Genomic DNA, 12616 nt, shown 5'->3' with positions numbered 1-12616 from the left:
TAGATTGTTGTTTCTTACAAATATTAATTATTATACTTAGCTCTGACTTCAGAAACTAATGATTATTTCCAAGGGACTGCTGCTGCATTATTTGAATTGTTAATGAAGTTAGTGGCACTGAAAGGGAACATGAGAGAAGATATTGCAAAAGAAAATGGGAAAAAATTGTCGATTCAAGTGCTCTATCCTCTGACTTGCATCTGCAATAACTCGAGATGATAACCAGCAAGCCCACCTCCATTAGTTTATATGAAATACATCAAAGACCAACTAAAATAGATGTGGCGATAGAGAAAGCAAATTCTTGTGCAATATGACATTTCAGATGAGGGGCAGTTTCTGTTCATTTCTTGGGACGCCTCCAAGAGACTTAATGAATGCAACAACTTTAGAGACTCTGGCAGTAGCAGCAGGCGATGCAAGCATCCCATCCGAGAAAATGATCCGGTTAGTACTTTTCTTTCCTCAACCTTAAGCTTATGTAAATAGTATACAATTCTTCAGCCACATATGTGGAAGCTAGATTGTTCCCACCGTAGATGCACTGCATTGAAGAACACAATACCGGCACTGAGAGCATTGGCGGATATGCGAGTGACCAAATGCTAATATCACACATCTGCAGAGGAATAAGCAAATTGTCATTAACCAACTTTCAATATGAAATTCAAGGACTAGATAACATACTAAAAATGCAGAACTCAGTATGAATCATTCAAAATGCCAAAGAGTAGGACAAACCAAAAATTGGTTTAGTAGGCCCCGGCAACAGCAAGGCAATTCTACACCAACTATCAAGGATCTGAACAACTATATATCATAAAACCTTAAAAAGATATTCTTTAAACAAGAGGCCCTCAAGAGGTTTTGACGAGAGAAATCTGACGTGAATTACAATTTGGCTAGGCTCCTTGCAATTTGTGTTGTTAAAGAATTATTTTCTAGTTGCCCAGATCTGAGTCAGAGAGCTAAGATTCCTGCTGAGGATAAGAACTGCTTTACTTTGAAACCGGTCAACCAAATGCAGAAAAGAAATTCGGGTGAAACAGAAGCTCATATCATTGTCAAGAGAACCTCTGCACCTTGGGAATTAGTAGAAAGAAAAAGGTTACTGACATAATGAAAAACAAACATCTCTTGTGCCTTGTGAATTAGCAGAAGGATGTTTTCAATATAAAACCAGCATTAACAAATGATGTAATGTTGTCAATTCAGTGAGATGGTAAGCTTTTTCCAAAAAAATGGCCGCATATCTGTCAAATACTTTGCAGGGTAAAAAGCTGGATTTGATGAAATAAGAAGAAAAAAAAAGGAGGTTTCAAGTAATATAGACATGTCCTTTCATGTTGTAAATAATGGTTAGACTTCAGGTATCTGAACTTTGTCTCTACAATAATACAAGTTGGAAAGTGCTGAAAGAGCTGATTTTCATACATTCTACAACTCAACTAAGCCTTAATCCCAAACTAGTTGGAATCAGCTACATGAATCATTTTCCTCCATTCTGCTGCAATTTAGGGCCATTAGAGTAGAACACATCTATCACATACGTTATTTAAAAGAACACATCTATTATATAGTTTCAGATGTGCCATCAGAGTAGAACTTCCAAGAAAATAACAAAACAATAAATTAAAAAAAACTGCTGTCTCCATATTTCAACTCTCACAAAAAAAAAAAAAAAAAAAAAAACTCATAGCAAACCCACGATATATGTGAAAATAAGTGATTTCCGTGGTACAAATACTATCCAGCCCTGCTTGGTACTCTAGTCTCAACAGAAACATAACAATGATCTTTCTCCAAGAACAACAAGATCAAGACTGAGTAACAGGAAATAGAAAAGGAAAAGGTAAGGGAGCAATGCAAGGGAACATGCTAGGCTTTTCCCTTGTAACATATAAATTAAATAAGAGAATCCAAGGGAAGAGCTCAAAAAACATATAAATATGAGGTAAACATAAAACACCAACTCTAAAGTCAATGATAATTGGAGAAACCAAAGGTCCATGTTTATTTTTAACATCAAAGCATGCTATATTGTAAAACCTTTTGAGGAATTCTGAAGTTAAATTAGAACAAATTTTCTACTTTACACTAGGCCAATTACCTATGACTACTGCTATGCTTGCCCCACTGTGTACCCATAGTGAGCTGCCAACCACGTTTCAGTATGATACACAGGGGATAGGTGGTTCATTTGGGGCTTTAACGCCCATTTTACCCCCAGCGGTCCAAAACTATACTGGGCACATTTTTTGGCACCTGCTGGGATATGTATCATTATCTATATCTATTTCATTGTCTCAACCACCTAGTCACAAACACACTCATCTACCTTCTTTCAACTTGCTTAGACTAATTGTTCGACAATATACAAAAACTGTCCTACAATTCCTTTTTTGACCTCCTCAAACAACCCAAACTGTGGCTTTAGAATCATGAGCCATCTTCACTCAGCTTCAATTAACAATAACTTGATGATTATACATGCACTGCACATTAGAAGCAGGTGAATGGGCAGAATCCCATCCAAGGTCCACAACTTTGTGAGATTGCTGGCACTAGAAGGAAAAGACAGACTCCTAGGGAAAAAAACAGGGTAGGTTCACAGTAGGTAATAACGCAAAATAGAAAGATTGGTGGAGCCAAATGGAATTGAGACCATGGTGGTGCAGAACTCGAGGGGTACAGACACCCTCAAAGTTTCCATTATAGGAGCCAAGATAACCTCATCAAACAAGTCCTTATTACGGAGTTGATCTTCAAGCACTTATAGGATCTTGGTATGTCCATTTATCTCCTGAAATGCATTAAACTTATTGTGGGGAGCATGATCCTTTTGACCCAACTATCAATCTCCAGTTGAATAAAAGCTAAAACCAGATCTTCAAGAATTGGTTTTAATTGCTACTATAAAGTCACAGTTTCCAATAGCTCAACAAATGTAGGATAGTCATAAAGTTGCACCTCTATATTTGTAGAAGATTGACAAAAATCATAGTAAATCAAGAAAAACTTCTCAGGAGGTGACGACATAGCCATAACCAGGAAGACTAGTTCTATTCAATGCTCAGTTCATAACCCTGTTAGCAAGGTGCATATATTACACATTCCACATGGACTAACTGAAGTTTAGTCAAGTTTCTTAAGGAATTGAAATTTTAGTTAACCTCTGAGGTCCTTATAAAATTTTAAGGGTCTATTCATCTAATCTAAAGCACGTAACTTATTAAAAGAAAATTCTATAGGAGAACAGCATTGATTATCCAGCTTACAAACACACCAGTCACCTCAAGCAAGAAATGCTGCCACCTAGGACTCCTGCCCGCATATCCTCTTGTTGGGGATTACATGACCTGTTCCAAGCTACAACTTATACCCTCCTCTGTACTTCCTGATTGCCAAACATGAAGTCCCATTAAGGGGATTTCTTCATTCCATCCTATAGATCCTATATAATGGACTTTGCTGATTCCTAGAACTTCATCTAACTTCTCCATATAAGGAAACCTTGTGAACCTTTTGAATCAACATGAGATCTTCCTTTATTAACTTCAACTGCATCATTGGAGACACAGCAGCTATTTTCAGATATTTAAGGCAAATAAGATGTGGGCACTGCACATCATGGTTTGGTTTGATCTTCTTAAGCTGCCACCAGGTTAGGTTCGTTTTATCTCAAAGAAGACAAATTATTGTTTACCACGCAGACAGAGAGAGGGACTAGGAGCAAAAATAAAGACAACCTAATATTTCTTCTATGTTCTCATTTTCACCTTTATTCCTATCTCCACTAAAAGAAATCTTCTCATTTGCTACTTCCAGTCTAATGATGGACGATATAATTAAGATATAACATCAATTGTGCCATCAAATAGGGAAAATTTGTACCTTTGGGCTATTATTGGTGCATTTCCAAAAATGACTTTGAACAATGTCCCCTTTTTGGTGGATTCCAATCACAAAGCTCCTATGATGTTAATGTTTAACTTTAATTGGAATAACATGTCTCCGAATAATGAAATCAATGGGCACCATAAATATAGAGACTCATGCCTTGAAAAGAAAAACTTACAAAATCATATTATTCTACAAATGTGCTCATGGGAACGAGAAAATCATATGAAAATAATAAAAGCCGGGTTGCAGGTCTTGTCTTCAAACGTGCAAGAGGATTTACAAAAACTGGTTAACTACTTGAAGAAGTTCATAAGAAATAAAGAAGTCCAAGTAAAATATATGGGATTGTATGATGATTGGTTATCTGCATTTGATAAGTACTAGATTACCAAAGATTTCAGTGCAAAGAAAACAGAGGAGAGCAACTAATGAACAAATGGAGAGAAATACCGATTACATAGTCCTGCAAATCATTGATTTCTTGAAAGAGGAAGTGATAAGCAACCCTTGACAATACTAAAGACTAAAGGAGCAGCAAAAGATTTTATTCATATTATCCTAACCCCTGTAAGAAACAGGGGAAGAAAAGATAATAAACCCATGGACTGTAAGATTATGTCATGGCCTTGCCAAGCTCAAGAAAATGCAAGACAAACTACAGATTTATCTTTCAGCAAAAAAAAAAAACTACAGATTTATCTTGGGTGACTTTGTAATTGGAAATTAGTGCACAGTACAGGTATAAAGTCAAAGAAGGAATAAAATGTATGCTTGCTTTTGGTGAACTAAATGGCCGAGTTGATTGCAGCTTCCCTCATGTACTACTAGATCTAATTCAAGGAGATATTTAGGAAGATTTCCGACCAAAATTACATATTTAACTTTTCTTGTATGATTAATGGGATACCTTAAATTTGTTAAGATATAAGGTCTGATGTTTCAGCTGAAACAAATCCATTTTAGACAAAATGGAGCGATTTGGCTTTAAACTGAGCAAAAACTTACCCCCAAAACTTGATTAATTAATGCCAGTAGCTTCAATCAGTTTCTGCAGTTTCAGTTTTCGAACCAAAAATGACTGAAATAAGACATAAATTCTGTTTAATTTATAATTTTAGTATTTAATAGCACATTTAGGTAATTTCTTTGTTTTCTTGAGTACATGGGCTGTATAGTATCAATTTTGGGTTGTGTTCCTTTCTTTTTCTTGATGTTAAAGAGGGAATGTTTACTTATAGATGATAAATGTAACTTTAACGCATTAAGTCCTCTAACGGGGCCCTATTACGATAATTTAATGGAGCAAAATCATGCATAGTCATAACATCTTCTTTTTAATAAAATAACCATACGAGTTGGACCACACACTAAATGTTACATCTCTGACAAAAGATTTAAGAATTCAAAGTCAATGATGGAGCATCCAAATTAAAAATCCAAACCATTGAACATGATCTACAGCAAGGAATGCCGTACCGGTCCGTACCGGCCGGTACGGGCCGGTACGTACCGGTCCGGTCCCTGACCGGTACCGGACACAGATGAAAACCGGTATTTCCGGTTTTCTTCTGTGAACCGGCCGGTACCGGCCTCGTACCGGTGCGAACCGGCCGGTTCGCACCGGTACGGTGTTTTTTTTTTGGGGGGGGGAGAACCACAGTGCCTCGCTGTGGTTTTTTTTTTTTTTTTGATGGGAAAGAAAGTGGTCCGGACCGGTACGGTACCGGTCCGGACCGGTACCGTACCGGTCCGGCCGGCCACCGGTACGCCGATCCGGACCGGTACGGCGGACCTTGATCTACAGTATAAAAAAAATATCTAGAAACTCAAAATCATATGTTTTGGTAATCTTTAAGCATCAAATAGATGAAAAGGTGAATGGTTTTAATAGGATGGTACCATGTTTTGCTATGATCTAATCATCAAAACAGATTGAACTCAAAATACTCATGTTTTCATATATGTAGATCATGAGCAAAAAAGTGGATCTTTGATTTATGTGCCCTATCAAATATTTTGGCACACTACGAGAATTAGTACCGTTCATTATTGTACTCACTTGAGGTGTACATTGAAGACCTCCAAAATATATATGATTTTTAACTTCCACCCATTTTAAAGGAATAGATCAAACTCAACATTGTGGGTCTTGAATTCTAGAGGCTTATCATTGTTCTTGAAATTGTTAAAAATATCTTGTCAAAGATTTAATGTTTAATATTTAGTTCATTCCATAACTTCATACAATAAACTGATAGCTACTTCACCTCAAAGATATGAGAAAGAAATGCTCTAGTTCAATATATTTGTGAGTTTTACGATGGAAAAAGACTTGAAGACAATAGGAATCAGAAAGCTTCATGACAGCTAAAGGTAATGAATTTCAAACAATAATAGTTCAATAAATAAACAATATAAGTGTTAACGGTACAAAAAAACGGTATACTTTATGAATTTCACCTGAATAAAATATTAACTCCAGCCTAAAGCTGCCAAAACTACCCAAGGTAAAAAACCATGACACATATAGTGAAATAACTTGGCTGCTTGTTCTTCCACTTTTCTTTTTGTATGAGAATTTTTACCTTTTTGCCTAAAACTCCTAAACTTCAGTGAAGTTGTTGAATGATTTTGATGTGTTAACTATCCTTTCCCAACCAAATACCGAGTTAGTCCCCTTTTCTAATAAATATATTTAGGACCTTTTATTGTGAATGATATTGTCTAGCTGCTTACTAATACCATTAACTTGATTATCTTAAAGGGAAAAATATTTGAATTTAACCCGTCTTACCATTTCCATCAAAAAGAAAAAAAAACTGTCTTACCATTATCATAGAAATTCCTTGGGTGATCCACATCCCCACTCTCCTTATCTAAATTAATCGTAAAAGAATAGATTAATTTTATAATCATAATTTAATATAAAGAGTATAGCAAAGTTAGTTACTAGTTGGGTGGCAAAGACTGTTTTGTCCTATTCACAAAAACAGAAGGATCTAAATGTCTTTTTATAAGAATAGGGGGACTAATTTATGATTAGGTTGGAAAAGGGGGCTAATATGTCAAAATCATAATTCCATTGCACCACCGACACTTCAAAAGACAAGTCAAAAATAAAGCCATTTAAAAAAAAATTCGGAAGGAAAGAGGTCCATGATAAGACATATTTCCTCTTCTCTTCATTAGGTTTTCACTGTGCTTAAAAAATGAGTTATAAGGCTGGTGATATTGGCTTAATTATATTTCCAACCTAGACTTGGAGTAGAAAAACTAAGCATGTAAAAATTACGTATAAAACTCTAATAATGTGAAATGTTAACAATGAGCAATATCCAACCTTAAGTTTGTCACTTGTGATTCATGATTATGTCAGTGACATGTAATAAATCAATGACTTCACAAGTTCGTTGGCATAATGACAGAAGAGTATACGATTTATCTTATTAGTGAAGATTTCATAAGATGACAGGGGACAAATTCCCCTACAATATATTTGGGTCTACTACCAAAAAAAGAAAGAAAAAAAGAAAATCAATGGTTTAATGTCCATCACCAAGAGGCATTGACAGAATATCAGTAAGCTGAAAATAATGCACTAGTATGTGAAGGCAGGGTAGTTCCTCTTGCTAGATGCATTGGTTTACTTTAAATTGATGTTTTTTATTTGATTAACAAATGAATATGAACAAACAGAGAATAAGTCCTCTGAAGAGATTAGATAGGTATGGATGCTATCTGAATGCAAAGATTTTCTGACAGAGGTTACAAAGAAAGGCAACTCCATGAGTATTTATAAGATTTGGAACGATTGTGAAGGGCTTTCAAAGACTACCGGTGCTTTTGACTCTGGAAGTCTAATATTGTTTAGTATTGATGTGATCGGTAGTGCAATATATCCTTCCACAAATATAGATGGAGCATTGATATAGGAATATATGAATTTGTCTATAAGCCTGATTGCTTTTGTCTACTACCAGTAAGACTTGCCACCCGAGCATTCCCACATGACTTTTAAGTTATAAGCATCCATTTGAGCATCTGTTTATTCCCTCTAAGTTTCAGATGTACTGATATTTTTTCTAGTCCAGGCAAGATGTGGTACACTAATGACGAGAATCATTTCTCTGAGATGTTGCATTTGTTACATAATTACACTTGATCTCAAAGTTCCATCATGACATTTCTAATCATTTTCTTTGAAGCGTCAAAATTTGCTCATAACCAAATTCTTGTCAATCTAAATGTCTGGTTATGCCTTGAATATAGATGTCATATATTTGAGCAAATTAACAGTAAGAGAAGTTTTGTAATTTGTGATGACTAACACTGGACCATATGTGTACTACCCCAAGTCCCCACCTCCACATGCACAAAGCATAACTTCACCCTGAAATTAAACTATTAGCTTAATTAAACAATGCATAAAAGGGAAACGAAGGGAGAGTGAGACACTCAGGTTCATATATCAATTTCTGTAAAATAAAAAATTACATTTGCATGCTTCTAGTTAAATGGACAGCATCGAGTGGATCCATAAACAGATATGAATACAAAATGAAAGTTTAACTGCAAAACGTTAATTGATTATCTGAGCACACGAATAATATAGTGGAAAATGATTCCACATGATTTAATGTCTGCAAGAATTTGAACAGGAAAGAATTGGATAAACATTCCATATCAATAGAGAGTTTAATTCTTCATAGTCTATCATCATATCTTACACTTACAGTAACCATAGACACGAAAAAGGAAAGGACCAAGATAGTTGAAGAGGTTTGTGAAATGAAAAAAAAATGCAAAATAATGATTGTGACAACAAATTGTAAAGCGTGCATTGTTGCCACGATGTTAGAAGAACTAGAAACAAAATATCGTACTAAAAATCAAGTTGACAAAAAAAAACACCCCTAACAGGTAAGTTACATCAGCTTAAGCCAACAATATGATGGCAAGACAAAAAGAGCGGGGCAGATTTTACACAAAATGCTGAAACTGTACCTGAAGTTGATGTAATGGTTACAAAGGCTGAGATAAATTACGATGTGAACTCTGATCAAATCACCTTTGGAATCTCATTCATATTCAAACTGCACATCAACATCTACATATTTCCTCATGAGATGAACAATGAATGAGGTAAAATTGGCCAACATCTGGCGTTCTTCACGAGTTTTGGCCTCAGAAAGAGTACCATGGATGACTAACTTCTTAAGGTTTGGGCATTTTTCAATCATCCCAAAAACCCAATGTCCAAAGTGCTCACTTATTACCGTCCATCCCAGTTCCAATACCGACACATTCTCTAATTGTGATGAACCAGGCAGACCATAATGGAGCAATCCATCCCTTAATTCATAACTTAATGAAAGATGTCTGAGCAATGGAAAGGAAACAGCAATAGTTTCTGAATCGACAATCTCATCCTCATCATCAAACACCACGCCCCAAAGCCGGAGTCTTCTCAATTTTGATGATCTAGATATCATATGGTAGAATTTAGGCCACACAATTGTAAAATTGCCAACATCTACAACCTCCAGATGATCTGTGTTCTCACCAATATCCAAATGAGTGACGCTGACATCATCAATCTTGAGATGTTTCAGGGTACCCTTTCCAATCAGCTCAAAAAGATCAAGGTTTAATGCATTTAAGTGCAAATTTTCAAGATTATCTGCTTCCAGTACTATCTTATCCACGCCTATGGATTTTGCATAAATACTCTTCAGTGTTTGACTGCTCAATTCCATTGTAGATTGTGAATCAGATGTTACAATCTCTAGTGTATCAAGTGTTAAAGACTCTATTTTTGGGCAGGCAGCAAGCAATAGGCTGAGATCCAAAGCTGAGATACTAACATGTCTCAAGGAAAGGGATTTGAGACAAGTAAATCTCTGGTAACTTGGCTCAACCCCAGTAATAGTATTGTGGTCCAAATCCAACATCTCCAGCTTCTGCCGGCCACATTTCTCCAAAATGTTTACATTTGGAGTCGTACGGACATTATATGATAGACTCCGTAAGGTTTCTCTAGTATACATAAGCCAAGCGATCACAGGAGCTGCCGAGAACTCATGGGCACTATCCATATGGATTGAAAGGCACTGCAAACCCATAGTCTGGAATATAGTCTGTGTTATGAGAATCTCCAACTGCCTAGTGGTGAGATCACGAGGCCAGTCATCAGAGTTGAAAGATAGGGTGTGGAGGTGTTTCCTACAGGCTTCTCTCCATTTTCGGCAAGTTGCAGAGGCAACAACGACATCCCGAGCAGTTCCAAGATGGGAAAGAATATTACCAATGACTTCCACAGGGAGGTTCTCCATATATAACAAAAAGTTCCCAATAGAAAATGGGAAGCACTAGCCTTCTAGAATTGATTCCATTTTATAAACTCCAAAGCTGCCTACTTGTACATACAGCAGCCAATGCAAAACATGTAAGATCCAGAAGCAATTTAGACCAAGCATTTTTCTTTCCTGTAGCAGCTAACAAGAAGGATTTAAACCATGACCAATTATACGAATCAAGTTAATATAGCGGGGATAGAATAGTAAAAATTCTAAGTAGAACATCAAAACAATCTAGGTTTTGAAAAATTTCATGTAATAACAGAAGGCAGGCAATGAATACAAGCATCGCACAGTTCTCGCAAATTCCTAGTTTCAGACAGAAGTAACGTTCAATCAACATAAATTCCAAATCTTTTGAGTGTCGTACCTGCCATCTCCTATTCAGAAAGCTTCACTGGAATTTTAGAAGATTCAATAACCCAAACATTACCACAGGGAGGTCCACATTCATTCCCAATGTCCAATAAAAGCAAAAAATCCGAGATCAGAGTTTCGAAATATTGATGAAACCTTGAGGATCCTAATAGGTTATAACAAAATCCGGATCCACGAATTCATCATAAAAAGCAATCAATCTCGCCAAAAAAATAGAAATTTTCAAACTACAAGAACCTAACATCCGAGAGTTCTTCACGTATTCATATGTCCAAGAGCGTCGGATGAATCCAATAGACAGATCTCCGTCTTGGAAAAAGAATTATGAAAACAAAGATTGGGCGTCAAACATTACAACAAATCGAAATCCGGCAGCCGAGTTCCTCCAGAGGAGATCAAAAAATTTAAAAGTTATCAGAGAAAAAAAAACGAGAGGATCTAATCTATGCACGGTAACAATTAAATTAAAATTGTTAAAGAATAAGTGGATCTACTCCAATCTAACATATCGATCAAGGACTCTACCTTCTCGCGTCGAATTCAGGGTATCGACCAAGAGCAAGGAAGAAAGATCGATGCCACCAGCCGAGAAGTTTGATGATAATTTACGGTAGCTTTATTTTTTTTTTTTTATCCTTGATAAAAAGCGGCTGCAGCGGAGAAGAAGAGGAGAAAAGGTCAAGCAGCGGCGAAGACGTTTTTGGATGGTCGTCTTCATCCTCCTCTTCCTCTTTATTTTCTCTTTTTTTCTTTAAAAAAATATTTTTTTATTTCTGATTTTTTTTTTAACTCTCCCCTCTCTTTACTGGTTCGAGACGGCCGCACGTGCGGAGATAGCGGCGCGCCACAAGCTGGGGTTTCCACTAATGTGCGCTCAGTAATAGGTAACATGGATATATCAAAGTTCTTTCACTAGAGCAGACACTAATCAGGAGACAGCAGAATAGGATCAGAACTATTAGGAGAGAGGATGGATAGATCACAGAGGACCCGGACAAATTTCGCAGGGTGCTGGAGCAGTTCTTCAGGGCTAGATGGACTGAGTAGATGGGGAGTACGACTCTGATTAACCTACCCATGCCTTCAGAGAGAGTTTCAGATGAGGATACATCAGTATTCATTAGGCCAGTGTCAGGGAGGGAGATTCAGAAGGCGGTGTGGTCCCTAGCCGGAGATAAGGCACCCGGGCCGGATTGCTTCCCATCGGTGTTTTTTCGCAGGTACTGATCAATAGTTGAACAGGATGTGATTGAGGTCATCCAGCAATTTTTCAGTACAGCTTCGATGTCTCCGGAGTGGCAAAGGACTTTTGTTACTTTGTTCCCCAAGCGACAGGATGCTACTGAGCCTGGCCACTTCCGGCCGATCAGTCTATGCTACACATTGTACAAGGTCACGGTGAAGATCTTGGCAATCAGATTGAGGGATATGTTACCCAAGATCATTAGTCCAGAGCAGGGAGCTTTTATAGGGGGAGAAGCATATCAAATAACATCCTAATTGCCCAGCAGTTTATGTTTGATCTCAACAGGGCCCCGATGAGGAGATGTCTTATGAGGGTCAAGCTTGACATGGAGAGAGTATATGATAAGATGTACTGGGATTTTATTTGACATTCTCTACAGAGCTTCGACTTCCACGAGACATGGATCAGATGGATTAGGGGCTGCGTGAGGGGGCCCTCCTTTGCCATTTTGGTAAACGATACGCCCTCCCATTCTTTTGTTTCATCTGTTGGGCTCCACCAGGGATGCCCTTTGTCCCCATTGCTCTTCATTATTTGTGCAGATGCACTATCCAGAGTTCTTCGGCATGCCGTGGATTTGCAGATCCTAGAGGCTTACAGGCTAGTGCAGGGAGCTATTCCGATGTCCCATTTGCTATTTGACAATGATTGTTTATTGTTGTCAGGGGCGACCTGGCAGACCGCCCATGTGATTAGAAGGATCCTTTGGGCATATTATATTGCTTCCGGCCAA

The 12616-nt window shown here is 37.3% G+C and overlaps 1 protein-coding gene across 5 annotated transcripts; it reads right to left on the bottom strand.

Annotated features, from left to right (window-relative positions):
- Positions 1–142: 142 nt before the first annotated feature.
- Positions 143–11302, bottom strand: LOC103717995 (F-box/LRR-repeat protein At1g67190-like). 5 transcript variants are annotated; one of them, XM_026808808.4, is made up of 4 exons: positions 11163–11257; positions 10630–10656; positions 8908–10388; positions 143–619 (listed from the first exon to the last, which is right to left on the bottom strand). In XM_026808808.4, exon 3 carries the CDS (start codon positions 10233–10235, stop codon positions 8982–8984), a length of 1254 nt encoding a protein of 417 aa, XP_026664609.1. In that variant the 5' UTR covers positions 10236–10388; positions 10630–10656; positions 11163–11257; the 3' UTR covers positions 143–619; positions 8908–8981. The 5 variants fall into 5 exon arrangements, with proteins under 5 accessions (XP_026664609.1, XP_008804826.1, XP_088564319.1 ...); XM_008806604.5 differs by lacking the exon at positions 10630–10656 and having other exon boundaries at positions 11163–11302; XM_088708193.2 differs by lacking the exon at positions 10630–10656 and having other exon boundaries at positions 8908–10397.
- Between the last annotated feature and the right edge of the window lie 1314 nt (positions 11303–12616).

This window comes from Phoenix dactylifera, chromosome 12 (genome assembly GCF_051530095.1).
Source record: "Phoenix dactylifera cultivar Ajwa chromosome 12, Ajwa_hap1_PhDact_Kaust_v1.1, whole genome shotgun sequence".
Lineage (NCBI taxonomy): Eukaryota > Viridiplantae > Streptophyta > Magnoliopsida > Arecales > Arecaceae > Phoenix > Phoenix dactylifera.
This window is presented reverse-complemented; position numbering and strand designations above follow the sequence as displayed.

Excerpts from the sequence above, each read along its gene's own strand:
- LOC103717995 (XM_008806604.5), bottom strand. The coding sequence starts at position 10,235 with ATGGAGAACCTCCCTGTGGAAGTCATTGGTAATATTCTTTCCCATCTT.